Raw genomic sequence first — 18,447 nt, forward strand, 5'->3', positions numbered from 1 at the left:
TGCAATGAGAAGCCCGCGCGCCGCAACGAAGAGTAGCCCACACTCACTGCAACTAGAGAAAGCCCGCACGCAGCAACGAAGACCCAATGCAGCCCAAAATAAATAAATTAAATAAAAAGTTTATTTTAAAAATTTATGACATATCATAATCGCAGGAGATACACAATATGGGCTTTGAGAGGTCACAGATTGTAGCCTTCATAGTATAATCAACCATAAATCTTTGTTAGTGTTTGTGTATGTGTGCATGTGCACACATGTATGTGTACATGCATAAGATCATGTGTAAAGGGATACTCTTCCAGAGTGGTTTTCCTAGGCAAGGAGCATTTTGTGATATTTTTCCATTTTATAACTTCATGTTATATTTTTTTCATTGAATAGTGGGTATTGCCAAAGCAGGAAATTATTTTAATAGAATTTGAAAAAGTATTAAATAATTATCCCTTGCAGTTAAGACCTCATATGATTGTTCTATATTGTCATAAGGCATATAAGATCAAAATTATGGTATGAACTCTGGAAGCCAATTTCAAAAACAAAACAGTTCTCAGATTATTTTGCATACACAGAAAAATTCATGAGTTTCAACAGTTGAAGCTTTATTATTTATGCTGTGCTTTAACTACAGATCCATAATAGGGAGAGGGAAAATCCTGGAGCTAGAAACAAAAGTGGATATACCTACATTGTGGAGGTTTAAAAAAAAAAGTTTCTCTTGTTGAAAAGATGCACATGAGGAGAGAACTGAGCATAATAGCAGAGGACCCTCTGGATGTGGCACCAGTAAGGACAAAGCAGGTTTGGATGGCATTCCATATGCAGACCAATGGTGGTATTTTCAATATAGTTGGTTAAAGGGCTTTATTTAGCAAGTTACAGTTGACCCTTGAACAATATGGGTTTGAACTGGGCAGGTCCACTTATATGCAGGGTTTTTTTTTTAATAGTAATTACTACAGTACTACATGATCTGTGGTTGGTTGAACCCATGGTTGCAGAATTGCAGATACAGAGGAACCACGGATATGGAAGTCTGACCATAAGTTATTTATACAGATCTGTCTACCCATCCATCCATCCGTCCACCCATCTGTAGAGAGAGAGAGGGAGTGAGTGCACGTGCTAGGTATTTACAGAAGTAGATATGGAAGTGCGAGGATATACAAACACACACGTGTATGTGATGTATATACCATGTATATCCACGTTTCTATTTCAGGGCTGGAGCAAGGAAAGTGTAGAATGATCCTGGAGAAAATTTACTGTGCCAGAAAGTAGGAAAGAGTGGTGGGACGTGTAAAAAGATCCAGCTTGAAGAGACTCACACTGGGTAAATCTGAGCAATTTGACCCTAAAATAAATAATTATCATACAGAATATGAATAAAAAAAGAGGAAGGGAGGGAAGGAAGGGCTCTCATAATAGAATGCCAAACCATAAACATATAGAAGGAATGACGTAATGTAAAAATCATTATTTACAACCATCATAGTAATGATAGGTTCTGGCAAGAGTAATCAATGAATTATAAAACTACTGGTTGAAAGTTTACAAGGAGCAGGATGCTACAAAACCCCAAATATCTCTCCACAAAGTATTGATCACAACAAGAAGTACAGTAGGTATAAATTTGGTGAACACTACCTTAGCCAAGAGGTGAACATTATCAATAACAGAACAAACGAACGTTTTAGATCTCTGGGGTATGATATACTGAGAAGGACGCAACGTTGCTTCAGGATTATTTCTGACAGAAATAAACAACGAGATCTTATCACAAGGAAGCATCCACGTTGAGAGTCTCCTGTTTCACAGTTATGACCACAGGGAGCATAACTGGCCAAAGGTCCCAGCTGCTGCTCTTAAATCCATCACCACGTTTGCCTGGAGGCCGGCCTTGCCCCTGATTGCTCCTGGTCAGCACAGCAGGGATCCTAAGGCAGGCCATTTCTTGGAGACCAGGATTCCTCTGTCCAGTGACCTTTTTTCAAGGACTCTGACAGCCTTGAAGGATTTTACGTAGATGACAAGGCAGTCTCGGATGATTTACCAAATCTTTCTTCCAAATCTTCACTCAGGGTCAGACTTGCACTATGCGCTGATAGTTCTGCCAGCCTTCCAGAGCTCCCTGCCATTTTCTCTCCGATGTTTCCCCCAATGAAATATTTGTTCATTAAAGTCTTTCTCAGCACTTTGCCGTCTAGTTCTTGGAGGACCAGGACAAACCCCAAACCCTAGAAGCATCCCTTTTTGGCTCTTTCTAGTAACCTTCCTTTCCATATGGTAGCCACTAATTTGTAATGGTGTAGATTCACTTAGCCTATTTTGTACTTGATATAAATGGAGTCATGTAATAGGTGCTATTTTGTGTTGGCTTCATTTGCTCCACAGTATATCCATGACATTTATCCATATTGATGGGAGTGGATACCGTTGATTCATTTTCATTGGTGGATATTATTGCAGTGTGTAAACATATCAAAATCTATTTATTAATCCCATTATTGGTGGGTATTGGGTACTTCCCCATTCTTGGCTATCACAGTTAGTGGTGATGTGAGCAATCTAGAATGTGCCTTGTGCGCCTGTTTGAGGGATATTTCTATGGGTGGAACCAAAGGGTTATAGGGTATATGTTCAACTTTGGTAGATACAGTTGACCCTTGAAGAATGCATGGGCATGAGGGATGCATCTGAGTCTTTTATTCCATAGATGTTTTTAAAATCTCTCTCACTTTTGGCCCAAGAGTGCTGCGTTTGGGTTTACGGTGTTTCTTAACTTTGAAATAGTCCAATTTTTCAATTTTTTCTTTCACAGTTGGTGATTTTTTTGGTCTTAAGAAATTCTTCCTACTCCAAGGCAAAAAGGCTGTTATCTTACGTTTCTTTCCTAAAGCATCATTGTTTACTTTTCAAATTTACGTCTGCAGATCTTCTGGAATTTATATTTTTATATCCTATGCAGTAATGATTAATATTTTTCCCATATGGATATCCAGCTGACTGAGAACCAATAGTTGACCCTTGGACAACATGGGTTTAAACTACACAAGTGCACTTATACGAGGATTTTTTTGAATAGTAAATACTGCACTACTACACGATCCAAGGTTGGTTCAATCCTCAGATGCAGAATTGCCGATTATGGAGAAACCATGTACGTACAGAGGACTGGCTATAAGTTATACTTGGATTTTCAACTTAGCAGAGGGTTGGCACCCCTAACCCCCTTGAACCCTAGTTCAAGGATCAACTGTATTAACAAGAGTTCTTCCCCCTCTCTGCTGCAGTGTTTTCTTTTCTTTCTTTTTTCTTTTGGCCGTGCTGCGTGGCTTGCAGGATCTCAGTTCCCTGACCAGGGATTGAACCAGGGTCACCACAGTGAAAGCGCCAAATCCTTACCACTAGACCACCAGGGAGCTCCCTGCAGTGTTTTCTTTTTACACGTTGTTATAATGTCTGTTTCAACATGGATTTTGATGTCTATTATCTTGTCTATCCTTGAGCAAACACCAGACTATCTTATATTGTAGATTTATAGTAAGGTTTAATGTGACTAATATCTTTCTTTTCATTCTTCTTTCAGATTGTCCCAGCTCTTCTTTTATTTTTTATTTTTATGTTTTTTTAGATGTTGGGGGTAGGAGTTTATTTACTTATTTTTGCTGTGTTGGGTCTTCGTTTCTGTGCGAGGGCTTTCTTTAGTTGTGGCAAGTGGGGGCCACTCCTCATCATGGTGCGTGGGCCTCACTATCACGGCCTCTTGTTGGGGAGCACAGGCTCCAGACGCACAGGCTCAGTACGTGGCTCACGGGCCTAGTTGCTCCGTGGCATGTGGGATCTTCCCAGACCAGGGCTCAAACCCGTGTCCCCTGCATTAGCAGGCAGATTCTCAACCACTGCGCCACCAGGGAAGCCCCCAGCTCTTCTTGTAGCTCTTTGCTTTCCCACATAATATTTGTAAACATCTCATCAATTTCCAAGGGAAAAAATGCTGATGTTTTTATTGGGGTTTGATTGAGCCTATAGATCATTTTGAGGATTACTGATATCTTTGTAATATTGAATCTTCAAGCCATGAATATCACTATTTTTAAGAATTTCTCTTGGAGAAAAATAAAAGTGGATCCCATGTAATAAAATGTACATAAATAGACTCCAAAATATTTAAAGGACCTACATGTGAAAGATAAGTCTAGAAAGTTAATTTTTAAAAGGTAGAAATATATTTTTTCACCTGAGGAGTTTCAGAAGCACAGATATTAAGAAATTATTGGTTTATTATCTTATAATTAAAGATTTCTATTCCATGAAGAACACAATAGAAAAATTTTAGAAACACGTGCCCAATTAGGAAAGGATACTTGTAATTGGTAAAACTGAAAAGGTATTAATAATCAGAATATGTAATAGAAATGAGGAAGAAAAAGATAGCATCCACATTAGAAAATGGGGCAAAAGTTTTAAGTAGACACTTATAGATGAAGCTACCAAGCATTTGAAAAAAAGATCAAACTTATTAGAAATCAGAGAAATTTAACTAAAACAAGATACTACTATACATTTAATACACTAGCAAAACGGTGATGAGTCGTCCAAATGAAGGTAAGTGGTTGCACAAAAACCTGATGTGCAACTCTTTGGTAATCTGGACTGGTGTAGCCGTTCAGGAAGTCAATCTGGCTATATTATTAAAGTATACATATTTGCTATGAAATAATTTCACTCGGGTATGTATTCCAAAGAAATTCTCAGATACGTCTATAAACAAATGTAAGAAGATGTTTATTTTATTATCATTGGCATGGCAGTTGGAAGAGTACAGGTAAAATGTGGGTGCAGAAAATGGAACTCTATGAAACAAATTAGATAGAAGGGTGAATGTTTTTGTTTGTTTGTTTGTTTTTCTGCGGTACGTGGGCCTCTCGCTGCTGTGGCCTCTCCCGCTGCGGAGCACAGGCTCCGGACGTGCAGGCTCAGCAGCCATGGCTCACGGGCCCAGCCGCTCCACGGCATGTGGGATTTTCCCAGACTGGGGCATGAACCCGCGTCCCCTGCATCGGCAGGCAGACTCTCAACCACTGTGCCACCAGGGAAGCCTGGATGGGTGAATCTTAAAAATATACTCCTGAATGAAGGAAATAAACACCAGAATGAATTTTATGACACAATATTATTTATATGAATTGAAAATATACACAAGTGCACATTTTGCACAAGAACACACCCAAAAGAAAACACATCAAACAAATTAGAATGGTAGCTTACGGGGTAGAGAAGGGAGTGGAGGGTGCCATAGGGAACAGGAGGTGAATAAATAAAACTTAATCATGTTACCGTATTTCATCATGCTATATCCAAGATTTCACTTTCCTTGTAGTGGAAAGAAATCCTGTGTGCTATGTTGGCTTAAGTCAGGAATAGTTCTTGGAGGATATTTTCCTGAAAGAATTTGGAACATATTTTTGAAAAAATCTTTGTTTATACTATGGATGATCTTTTTTTGTTTGTTTTGTTTGTTTCTTTAATTTCTGTTTTGTGGGTGTGTGTGGGATCTACTTTATTTTTGTATTTCATTCATCTGATCTTATATTTTTCCATCTGCCTTCTTCAGTTTTATTATTCATTTATTAATTTCCTGAAATGGATGTTTTCTGAATCAATTTTCAACTTCCTTTCTACTTTATTTGTTTTGTTTTGTTTTGTTTTTGTTTTCCTTGCTGTACGCGGGCCTCTCACTGTTGTGGCCTCTCCCGTTGCGGAGCACAGGCTCCAGACGCCCAGGCTCAGCGGCCATGGCTCACGGGCCCAGCCGCTCCGTGGTGTGTGGGATCTTCCCGGACCAGGGCACGAACCCATGTGTCCTGCATCGGCAGGCGGACTCTCAACCACTGCGCCACCAGGGAAGCCCCCCTTGCTACTTTAATATATGCTTTTAAGGCTCAACATTTCCCTCTATGTATGTGTTCCAATCTCCAGATCCAATTATGAATTTGAATGTTTCTCTTCATGGTTCTGTCAATGTTTGCTTTATAAAGTATCAGCTGAAGTTATTAGTTTCTGAGAATTTGAAACTTTTATGACTGTGAAGTGTCCCTCCGTATGTCAAGTAATGCTTTTTCCTTCCCCTTAAAGTTCACTTGGTCAAATAGCAATGTCACAGATTTTATAATTACAGAAATAACTTGAGACCTAGGATGTTGATGTCTGTCTCTAGAAAGGATTTTCCCTTGCTTCTGCACGGGTTGTAAGATGCTAACAAAACACGTTCACCTTTACACAATTTCAGGGAATGAGGTGTTTTGGCGTTTGGCTTCAGTCCCTGCCAAAGAAAGCCCAGTTTCCTTCTCCCCTTATTCCAATGGTGAAACTCTTTGGGGTTTACCAGGAAGCCTTCGTGGCTGTTAATGCTTTTATGTCGCTTAGCCTCTTGAAGACGTCCAAAATTCGACTGAGTTTGTACGCCTTTCAATGAACAGAATCTACACTCTTCTGAGGCCTACACAGTAGAACGGCAAGACGGCCTGAGACCTTCTCAGGGATTCCGGAAAGTGAAAACCAGAGTGAAAACATGTAGTCCAGAGCTCGTGCCGGTAGACACCCCCGCACCCACCCTTGCATTCTGGGACATGTAGTCCAGAGCTCGTAAACTCGTGTAGCCCCATATACTGCAGCTACAGTAACGTCTCGCTGTAAAGGTTTACCCGCGGAATTCTGGGAAATATGGTCCAGGAGTTCCGGGTTAGTCGCAGGCACTTCCGCCCCAGGAGGACACGTAGCAGCCATGTTCTGCCTGGTGACGGTGTTTCAGGTCCGCTCTTCACGACCCATTCAAGCTTCCCCTTTGCAGACCTTTCATTTGGGGAGAAAGAGGAGGAGCGGCTAAAAGCGGAGGTTTGAGGGCCTGGAGTGGTGATGTACGTCCCGCGGGCGGAGCTTCTTTGCGTTTGGTAACGTAGCCGGGATGGGGTGGGCTCAGGTCGTGCCTCCTGGGGTTTGAGGGTCTCCCCGGTTTTCTTCACCCCTAACCTGACCCCGTCCCCCACCTATGAGCTAGCCCTACCGCTTCATACGGCGTCACACTGGGTGGGTTGCTTAACTCCTCTGTGCCTCCGTTGCTGTTCGGTAAAAGGGGGGAAAAAGGAATGCCTTGTTAATATAGTGTTGTGAGGAGAAACGAGATAGCACAAGTAAAAGGTCTACAACTGCCTGATACATTGTTGGTATTAATACTACGCTAATTCGGGAGGCACCCATTTCGCAGCGGGATTCTGTGAGCCCAGGAAGCTGAATTGTCCTGGACTCCTGGCCTGTTTTGGAAGGAGAGGACTTCTAGCTGGTACGGGGGCGGAAGGGGGTGCGGTATGAATTAGTGGGGATGGAAACACAGCCCTGGTATTTCACAGTCTCCTTTCCTTCCCCAGCCCTGGCTTCTCAAAAAGCACTGCACGGAGGAAGAGGCAGCAGAGCCCCACGTGAGTAGGACTTGGCATTCTTCTACTTAAGATATTCCTATAAATTGTAGAACGTATGAGACATGGGTAAGGATGATAACTGAGCCTTGGTCACTAATTTCCATTCTAAAAGCTTTATGCAAATGAACACATTTCCATCAGGCGGTGGCTCTGTGAATTGGTACTGCTGTTTTCTCTACTTTAAGGCAGGGAACACAACCCTGTTGGCCCATCCTCACCCAGATGGTAGGAGGCAGAGCTGGGGTTGGGACCCAGGCAGTTTGAGTCCAGCAGCTGAGTTTGCTAATCCCTTTGGTATATTCTCTTTGAGCATAGGGTACTGGCTAGAATCATATCATGAAAGGAGGTTGGGACTTAATTGTGGGGACCTTGAGAGCAAGGTTTAGGCTATTTTATGAGTGTTTAAGATAGTTTTCTCAACTGGGTCATTTATTTTATTTCAAATAATATGTATATCATAGAAGTAGCATAATCATTATGGAAAAATGCAGATATATACATAAAGAAAAATTTTAATTATCTGTAACTTTAGGATGTAAAGATAACAGTTGTTAATGTTTTAGTGCCTTTTTGTCTGGTTACTCTTTGTGTATGTTTCTGTGTAGTGGAGGCTGTTTTTTGTGGGACTGATGTTACACTGCAGTGCTACTCAAATTGTGTTCCACAAACCAGCGGCATTGGCATCACTTGGATAGAAATGCCCAGCCTTGAGCCCCATTCGAGACCTTCTGATTTATAATTTCTGCGTAGGGGGTCCAGGAGGCTGCATTCCAACAAGATCCCGCAGTAATTCACATGCACGTGAAAATTCGAGAAGCTCAAGAGAGGGTCTTTTCTGGAAACTGAGGCCAAGGAAATTGACCCTGCTGGATGTCACAGATAAAACTGAGCTGGCTTCACCAAAGGCCTACTTAGTCCAATGATTTTATTCCCCCACTAATTATTGTCAACTGTCAGGGCCCCTTTCAGAATCCTGAATTGAGCAGAAGACAGCTAGCAAGTGTAGAGTCAAAATGGAGGTCGTTAGAAGTTGTGAAGATATCTCTCTCCCAAGCTTTGGGGAGTGGAATCATTGCCATCTTTTGTACTAGATCGAACCCGGGCCCCCTGCATTGGGAATGTGGCGTCTTATCCACTGCACCACCAGGGAAGTCTCCCATTTATTTCTTAAACGTTCCTATATTTATAATGATATAATTACAATTCAGATTCCTGTCTTTTTTTCATTTGAATTAGGTATGGACTGTCAAAGTATTTTTTATTGTTGTTGCAGAATCCTGGCTTTTATTAGTTCTCTTTACCTCTGTGCATAATTGTCAAAAGGGTACTTCCTGTTTAAAAAGAAACTTAACGTATTTTTATACCTTTTGTAAAAAGTTGTCCATGTCAATTTAAATATTATTGTTGCAGTCACAAAATCTTTAGGAAGACAAGCAGAGATTTTCAGAAGTCTATAAAGACTCTCACATAACAGGGCAACAACGTACGACCTCCACATGTCTGACAGTCTTCTGTTGGTAGAAATCACATCTCTAAGGATAATTTCTAACTAAAATATCATCTGCTTTACCGCAGTTGCTAAGAAATAAGAAACCCTGACAGTGGTGTTCTCAGAGCTTCCTACCTTATGACGATCTCACGAGGTGGATGCCCGTGTTCTCCCCTACTGGCAGAAGACAGAACTGAGGCGAAGAGATGTGAATAATTTGCCCAGGGTGACACTGCTAGTGAATGGCGTAGCCTGATCAGAGCCCATGCATATTGACTCCAAAACCTACTCTGACTTACATGGTCTCTGTTTACCCCATACCCAGAATAAGAATGACCCCTGTGGAAGCTGCAGGCACACTGTGAGGGGGCCACTGTGTATGGCTGGGCAGGTCATTCCTCACACAGCCACTGAGGGGGTTCACGGGGGCATCTGGTATCTGCGTGGGGCTCTGCTCATCAAGCATAATCAGCTGTAGCCACCCCGAGGACTGGGAGCCTTGGTAATTCACAATGAGCACCACGTGGGTTAGTGACTTCTTTTTCTTTAAACCAGTTTCCAGTTTGACTTCTTCTTTCCCTGTCTGTCTTGCTAGGACTCTGCACTGCCCCAGAAGGAGAGAGAAAATGAGCACATTCCAGGTGAGTAGAGCTTGCCTTTCTTGCTGTTAAAAACGCCATTTTTGTACTCAGGTTGGACACAGGTTTTCCTCTTTTTTTCTTTTTCTTTTTTTTTTTTTGATTGGAGTATAGTTGATTTACAATGTATTAATTTCAGGTGTACAGCAAAGTGATTCAGTTATACATATATATATACATATATTTTCAGATTCTTTTCCCTTATAGGTTATTACAAAATATTGGGTATAGTTCCATATGGGTTTTCTCTTTCAAGGAGAGTCTAAGCATATGAGGGCCTGAGTGTGCCATGTGTGCTTTTTTTAAAATTCCTGTTAAATTTAATTGGTTTCGGTTTTAATTTTTGTTTTATTTCATCATTTTTTTTTATTTTACAAGTAAAAGAAAAATTAAGGGAAATGAAGGACATCTTCCAGTCTACTGCTTACCTGCTTACAAATTAGCTGCTTTTATATTTCTGTAATCTCTTCATCATATGTATTCATGGATGTGTATTCGTATTTATAACATAGATACAGTTTTAAATTGTTTTTTTCATTTAATACTAGCTAACATTCACTTTTAATTGCTTTATCATGTTCCTGCAAACTTATGCACCTATTTTTTTTTTTTTCTGGTATGCGGGCCTCTCACTGTTGTGGCCTCTCCCGTTGCGGGGCACAGGCTCCGGACGCGCAGGCTCAGTGGCCATGGCTCACGGGCCCAGCTGCTCCGCGGCATGTGGGATCTTCCCGGACCGGGGCACGAACCCGTGTCCCCTGCATCGGCAGGCGGACTCTCAACCACTGCGCCACCAGGGGAGCCCTGCACCTATTCTTTAAACTATTCTTTATGCACAGACATTTAGTTTAAAGACTTCTCCTGTTTTAGGAGCACTACAGTGACAGTGTTCCTGATTTAACCTTTTTCTCAAAATATCTGTTCTGAAGAATATTGCCCCTTTTTGCCCTTAACATAGTAGGTTTAGGTATTCAGAATTTAAGAGGTATGTTTTACATGTGGTGCCTTGGATGTTTTTTGGTAGAATATCCAAATACGGCAGAGCACAGCAGGATCAAACTGCTGCTTCACGCAGAAAAAATCAGGTATTGTTGGAAGTTTTCTCACGACCAGAGTTAGATTCAGTCTTCCCCATGCTTGAGTCAGACCCTTTGTGTATTTTATTTACTGGTTTGTTTCTTTTTCCATCTTATATTTTTTTCTAATCAGAGTAATGCATGACCTTAGTTTAAAAAGTCCAGTGGTACTTAAAGCACTTGTCACTGCATAGACAGCTCAGAACAATTGTATAAAGAGGTGCTTGGTTTCATCTTTGTTTTAAATATAAAGAATCGGGGTTGTGAAAAAAGGAGGAACCAACTCAGACTCACCCAGAAAACCAAGGGTCTGGAGTCAGAGTATTGCATTCAAGCGAAAGACAGAAACGGGGAAAGAGAGAGTTTTCATTCAGAGACCTGGCATGGCCTTTTGGTTAGTTTCCACATATAACACTCCTTCTCAGCTGGTTCCGACCTCAGTGAGAAAGCAGGTGCCATCAAATACTGCCAGGACTAAATTGGTAACTGTTTCTGGGGCACTTGGCAATAATAATTAAACAGTGAAAGCTTTTTAGTTCAGGATCCAGTGGTTAGAATTCTAGGGAGTTTACTTATGAGTTGTCTGAGAGCCCCAGGTAAACACACAAAGCTTTCTCTTTCATAGCTGCACGTCCAGTGAGGCTGAGGAAAGTCAGTGTGTGGCATTGGCAGGATGGAAGGAGGGGGTGCTGGGAAGTCTGCACACCTCACAGGAGCCGGAGCAACTTCCCATCCTCCTCGTCTCCTCGGGGCTGCCCCTCTTCCACTGGCCACTGGGTATAAGATTGAGGTGGTGTTGTTTGTCGTAGGAGGCGGTGACCTTCAAGGACGTGGCCGTGGCCTTCACAGAGGAGGAGCTGGGGCTGCTGGACTCGGCCCAGAGGAAGCTGTACCAGGATGTGATGGTGGAACACTTCGGGAACCTGGTCTCAGTGGGTGAGGACAGCCTTTCTCTGCGAGTGTCTTTGTGACCTTGGTGTTTCAAGGCTTTGGGCCTCTTGAGGTGGTTCCCTGAGTTTGGGGACCAGACTTCTGCAATTCCTGTGGGACACGAGAGGATGTCTCTGGTCTTTCCAAACAGTGTGTTTCAGGTCCTTTTCAATTATTTTGTAAAAGAACTGTAAATCGGCAGTATCTTGCTGTACCTTGTGTATTCTTCTTCAGATTTCCCTCCCTGCCATTAGTGGATCATAAAGCCAATTTACTGAGCCCTACGTGTGACTTTTTAATGAAATAAAATAGTATAGAAAATATCAGAGTTTCTTAGGAAGAGTACAACACATTGCAGCAGAAACTCTGGGCGATGGCATGAGTGGTGTGAGAGCCAGTGGGAACAGATTTCATGAAAAGAGACATTGGTTAGATATAGGTCATTCAAGCTTCGTTTTAGTAATGTATACTTTTCTACCTGTGTATCTAGGTTGTGAAATAAATGCTGTTTCTTCAGTGGGTCGTGATACAAAGTTTGAAAAACACAGCTTTCAATACCTTGACTATGCAGTTGGAACTCAAATTTCTAGTAAACTTTCGCTCTAGCCCGTTCATGTTAACTTGTGACTTTGCATGTTCTCATTCTTCAAACGAGATACAAAACATACAGAAAGAGAAGAGAGGCTTTGGTTGATGAATTCAGCAACCCAGATAGAAATTTAAGTGAGAACCAAGCAGCCGTGAGTTCCTGTGGTTAGCTCTCTATCTGTTTTGCTTCTCACCAGCCCTGTGCTGTCCATCACCTGGTCCCAGTTGGAAATCTCTTTCCAGGATTATTGCATAGTCTTTGTACTGGTCACCTGTTGCCACCCTTCTCCTCCCACAGTTTGTTCTTTAGGTGGCAAAGTGATCTTTTGTAACTTTAAGTCAGGTTATGTTCTTGTTTCAAAATTCTCTTGTGGCTTCTTTTACTTAGAATAAAAACCACTTAAAGTGGCTTCTAGAGCCTTCTGTGGGCTGCTGTTCGTTCTCCACCACCTCCCTGAATACACCACCTCTCCTCCCTCTTACCCTATCTTTTCCAGACCTGCAAAGGATGCTTCTGCCACAGAGCCTTTTCCTGGTCCTTCTCTCTGCCTGGAATACTCTTTCACCTGTAATCTTTTAGGCCTCTACTTCTTTCAGTCAGTCACCTTAAAGATGAGGAGGTGGCTGTCCTCTGACCACCCTATGGAAAATACAGTCCTCTCTTTCTTACTCTCTCTGCCCTGCCTTGTTTTGTCTCTAAGCGTTTCACTCATGTACATTTTGTTCACCTGTTTCTCACCTCTCTTTCTTCCACTGGAGGGTAATCCAGGAGTGCAGGAGGAATTCGGTCTGTTATATGTTTATTGCTCACTAGCCTCAGTGCTTAGCATAGTCTTGGTACATGACAGGAACTCTTAAATATTTCTTGAATAAACGAATGAGTTAATGGATAGAGAAATTAGCCTTCCATGAAAATAGCTAGTAGGCGGTGAACAAATCCGAGTGAATAAGGGATATTGCTAAATGTTTTTTTGTCTTCAAATGAATTCCTAGCCTAATTCTAACTTCTCAGGTGCCCATGATGTGTGTATGTGTGTGTTTGCCTTTCTGTACAAGTTGGCCCTCATCAACTTGCACAAAAAATATGTACAGAACCTGTAATTATAACCAAACTGAGTAAAATGCTTTCCCTGTGACTTTCCTTGAGCGCTCAGTAGCAGAGCAAATTCATTTGGGGAGGAAATACTGTTGTGAATGAGGATTCTTATGTCTACTTCTTAGGTAACCCTCCCATAGAAGGAAAGAAATTTCTATTTCCTTATCCCTTATACCAGGGGAGAACAGGTCTCAGAAAACAGCCAGCTGGTGAGTTAGCCTTTCCCTTAAAAGATTTGCCCCGCTGCGTCCCATTTGCCTCCTCCAAAGCCCACCTCACTAATAAGAAATCGATCTTTGTTAGCTGTACAAACATTTTGTGTGTGTGTGTGTGTGTGCATTTGTATGTATCTTGTAGAAGGCATTTTAGATAATGTCACCTTGAGTGCTTTGATCATTCTTTAATAGTTTCTAGTCTGTTTCTTCTCAATACTTATCACAGGCTATGGAATTTATTCCCAGCTCACTCATAAAGCCCATTCTTCACTTTGGAACTCATTCTTGTTAAAGACCAATGTATCTGTGTCCAAAAATTTTCCATGCTGTTTTTAAAGAGACAGCATTCTTCCCTAGCCTCTACATTTTGACTCCTGCTTGGCAGGGGGAGTGGAGGAACATATTAGGCAGCACAAATGCCTGAGAAGGATCCAGTGCATAGGTCTTCATGCTTTTTTTTAACCCCACTGATTCTTAGACCCTTTTTTAAAATTAATTAATTGTTGGTTGCATTGGGTCTTGGTTGCTGCATATGGGCTTTTCTCTCGTCGTGGTGAGTGGGAGCAGCTCTTCGTTGTGGTGCGCAGGCTTCTCAGTGCAGTGGCTTCTCTTGTTTCAGAGCACGGTCTCTAGGAACGCGGGCTTCAGTAGTTGTGGCACGTGGGCTCAGTAGTTGTGGCTCACGGGCTTAGTTGCTCTGCGGCATGTGGGATCTTCCCGGACCAGGGCTCGAACCTGTGTCCCCTGCACTGGCAGGCAGATTATTAACCACTGTGCCACCGGGGCAGTCCCGGTTTTTAGCCCCTTTCATATCCTCCTCAGCACTAACCCCCTTGGTGTGCTGCCGCCTCGGGTGCAGCCTTTCAACTTAAGCCAAACTGTACTTTCCAGTCCTTTTCCTGTATCTGATACCTGACTTGTAAAAGCTGTTTCGCTTCTCTGACTTGGTTCAAACTTAACCTGGGATTCAGAATTGTAGAGAATCCTAGAAATCAAACTGAGTTCACCTGTGCATGCATTTCTTGAGCCCTGACTAACTGCTAGGCACTGTTAAAGCTGTGAGCACAGCAAAATGCTTGTCTTTATTGATACTGTGTTATGGTAGGAATGACATGTAATTTTTGAAGGATGATTGAAATAGTATGTCAGAGTAGTCATTTGGTTTTAAATGGGTTTCATTAATGCTAAGTATTTGGGAGTTTAACAGACCATCTCTTGGTTTCTGTTAGTATATAAACCAGAGAACTTCATTTGTCGTGCGAAAGATAAGCTGAACCATCCTGAGGTTCATTAAAGTCCCATACTGTGTCTTAAGTGTAAAATCTTGAATCTTTGAACAAAGCTTTCACGTGTCCACATCTCTGAATTCTCTGTCCCTCTAGAAGAAAACAATCAAAGTGAGTTGAGGGCCGTTCAAGACAGAGGATCACGTGAAGAGCTTTCCTGCTGGCAAATCTGGCAACAAATTGCAAATGACTTAACCAGATGCCAAGACTCCATGATAAATAGTTGTCAGTTCCACAAACAAGGTGATTCCCCCTGCCAGATTGGGGCAGGACTCTATTCAAATTTCTGAAGATGAGAACCGTATATTAAATGATAAAGCAGGTGATCCCAGTAGTCCTGGAAATCCAAGGTTTGCAACTTTGAGAGCCCAGGATTCTTGGAGGAAAACTTCATTGGCTGAGTCACAGAATTATCAGAATAGACACCAGCAAATTTCCATGAAAAATAAACTGTGTCAGTGTAAAGAGGATGTTGACACCATCAGTTGGATTTCACATCACCTTGATGCTCATGGAGTACACAAGGGTCAAAAACCTTACGGCTACAGTGATTATAGAAAAGATAGCACGAGGATTTCAACACTGGATCAGAATACTATGATTCACACGGGACAAAAACCTTACCAGTGTAATGAATGTAAAGAAACCTTCACCGATCTCTCCACCTTTGATCTTCACCAGCAATTACACTCAAAAGAGAAGTCTCATACGTGCAGTGAGTGTGGAAAAGGCTTCCGTTACAGCTCGGTTCTTCATATTCATCAGAGAGTTCACGTGGGATGAGAACACAGTGAGTGTGATGAGTGTGGCAAGGAGTTCAGTCAGAGCTCCCAGCTGCAGACTCCTCAGAAAGTCCACACTGTAGAGAAACCATTCAAATGTGGGGAATGTGGGAAAGGCTTCAGTCGTAGGTCAGCACTTAACTATTCATTGTAAAGTCCACACGGGAGAGAAACCTTATAATTGTGAGGAGTGTGGGAGGGCCTTCAGTCAGGCCTCTCACCTTCAGGACCATCAGAGAGTCCACACTGGGGAGAAACCATTCAAATGTGACACATGTGATAAGAGCTTCAGTCGGAATTCACACCTTCAGTCCCATCAGAGAGTCCATACGGGAGAGAAACCGTACAAATGTGAGGAGTGTGGGAAGGGCTTCATTTGTAGCTCAAATCTATACATTCATCAGAGGGTCCACACAGGAGAAAAACCCTACAAATGTGAGGAATGTGGGAAAGGCTTTAGTCGGCCTTCAAGTCTTCAGGCCCATCAGGGAGTCCACACTGGAGAGAAATCATACATACGTAATGTGTGTGGTAAAGGCTTTACTCTGAGTTCAAACCTTCAGGCACATCAAAGAGTCCATACAGGAGAGAAACCATACAACTGTAAGGAGTGTGGGAAGAGCTTCAGGAGGAACTCCCATTATCAAGTTCATCTGGTTGTCCACACAGGGGAGAAGCCCTATAAATGTGAGGTATGTGGGAAGGGCTTCCGTCAGAGTTCATATCTTCAAATCCATCAGAAGGCCCACAGTGTAGAGAAACCTTACAAGTGTGAGGAGTGTGGGCAGGGCTTCAATCAGAGTTCACGACTTCAGATCCACCAGCTGATCCATACCGGTGAGAAACCATACAAATGTGAAGAGTGTGGGAAGGGATTCAGTCGTAGAGCAGATCTTAAAATTCATTGCAGAATCCACACCGGAGAGAAACCGTATAATTGTGAGGAGTGTGGGAAAGTCTTCAGGCAGGCCTCAAATCTTCTGGCCCATGAGAGAGTCCACAGCAGAGAAAAACCATTCAAATGTGAAGAGTGTGGGAAGAGCTTTGGTCGGAGTTCACACCTTCAAGCCCATCAAAAAGTCCACACTGGAGAAAAGCCATACAAATGTGAGGAGTGTGGGAAGGGCTTCAAGTGGAGCCTGAACCTCGACATGCATCAGAGGGTCCACACAGGAGAGAAACCATATAAGTGTGGGGAGTGTGGGAAGCACTTCATTCAGGCCTCAAGTCTTCAGCTTCATCAAAGCGTCCACACTGGAGAGAAGCCGTACAGATGTGACAGATGCAGTAAGGTCTTCAGTCGGCCTTCACAGCTACAGTCTCATCAAAGAGTGCACACAGGGGAGAAGCCTTACAAGTGTGAGACCTGTGGTAAGAGCTTCAGTTGGCGCTCCAATCTTATAAGTCATCACAAAATGCATACTGGGGACACATTTTATGAAAGCAGCGAGAGTGGTAAGAACATCAAGGAACTGTCAGAGGATAGAAGTTCTACAAAATGTTGTTTTCAAAAAACTCACGTGCAACGTGAATTCTTGCAAGCGTCAGGTCTCATAGGAGAGAAAGTATTTTAACTTAGTTGGTGTTGAAGCAGTAGCTAAACAGATCCTAGTGTTCAGCAGAGCACACAGCAGAGATCCCTTCTGAGTGGTGCAGTAAGGGCTGCATTCAGAACTTTGACATTTATCAGATGTCACTTAGGAGATAGCACTTAGAAAGGAAAAGAGTTTGGTCTGGGCTTTAACAAAAGTGTAAGGATGAGCTAGTCAAAATTGATGTCCATGAGAATGTGCGCTCCATGAGGGCAGGGACTTGGCTGCTGAATGTACACAACCTTATCATTGACTAGTGCTTTTAGGTGTGCTCAGTACTTGTGTTTTAAATAAACCAAAAGGGGGAAATGTATAATATATGAAAGTTGTATCCAGATGGGGAAACCTGCAAAATAAAATTAATTCAGGACATGAACTTTTGTTGAAATACTGAAAACCACTGCAGAAAACCAATCTGCAATATATATATTTTTTAATTTATTTTTGGCTGCCTTGGGTCTTTATTGCTGCACGCAGGCTTTCTCTAGTTGCAGTGAGTGGGGGCTACTTTTCATTGCAGTGTGTGGGCTTCTCATTGCAGTGGCTTCTCTTTGTGGAGCACGGGCTCTAGGTGTGCAGGCTTCAGTAGTTGTGGCACACGGCTGAGCTGCTGTGCAGCATGTGGGATCTTCCTGGACCAGGGCTCAAACCCGTGTCCCCTGCATTGGCAGGCAGATTCTTAACCACTACGCCACCAGGGAAGGGAAGCCCCCCAATCTTCAATATTAATATGCTATTAGCCTATCGCAACTGGCTCCTTGCCTCCCGCAGCCTCTGTTCTCAAGTTGGGTGGTTATTTGAGACCCCGTCTAGTTTTCCAAGGACTGTGTTCAGTAGAAATTGAACTACCTTGTGATTTTTTTTTTCTGATGGTACAGAGTGAAAAAACATGATTAACTTTGCAACAACAGTAACTGCATAGTATACAATTGATTTTTTGTCTGTCAATATTAAGGCAGGGTTTACTGTAACACTTTGAAAGTGTCACAAAAATTGTTTGTCCCTAGAAAAAAAAATTTTTAGTTGACCTTGAACTTACTGATTTCTAATTCTCTGCATTTTCATCCAGACTTTGAAATGTTTGCCTTCTAATTATTGTAGCATTTCTTCTAAAGTTCTCAGGTAGGGGCTATGCCATATTCTTCCCCCACATCCATGAGGCAAATACCCAGAAAACTTGTAGGAATCTGATAAAATTATCCAGTGTATTATTGAGACAAGACTGACATTTATGTGCTTTTCCCTATTGGTTGCAGTAAAGCATGGTTTCAGGAAAG

At 42.3% G+C, this 18,447-nt stretch overlaps 2 protein-coding genes across 2 annotated transcripts in view; one reads left to right on the plus strand and one right to left on the minus strand.

Annotated features, from left to right (window-relative positions):
- The window catches only part of LOC309816131 (protein FAM170A-like), a gene marked incomplete at both ends in the record, with an annotated part of 592,257 nt that overhangs the window by 434,204 nt on the left and 139,606 nt on the right, over positions 1–18,447 (minus strand). The window lies entirely within an intron of this gene.
- On the plus strand, positions 6,787–11,652 carry LOC309816116 (zinc finger protein-like; the record flags this gene model as incomplete). Its single annotated transcript, XM_082646785.1, has 4 exons — positions 6,787–6,953; positions 7,428–7,478; positions 9,563–9,608; positions 11,491–11,652. The coding sequence occupies exons 1-4, from the start codon at positions 6,919–6,921 to the stop codon at positions 11,650–11,652; spliced, it is 294 nt and encodes a 97-aa protein (XP_082502911.1). The 5' UTR covers positions 6,787–6,918.

Source organism: Mesoplodon mirus (genome assembly GCF_964341445.2).
Source record: "Mesoplodon mirus genome assembly, contig: SUPER_14_unloc_1, whole genome shotgun sequence".
NCBI classification, from domain to species: Eukaryota; Metazoa; Chordata; class Mammalia; order Artiodactyla; family Ziphiidae; genus Mesoplodon; species Mesoplodon mirus.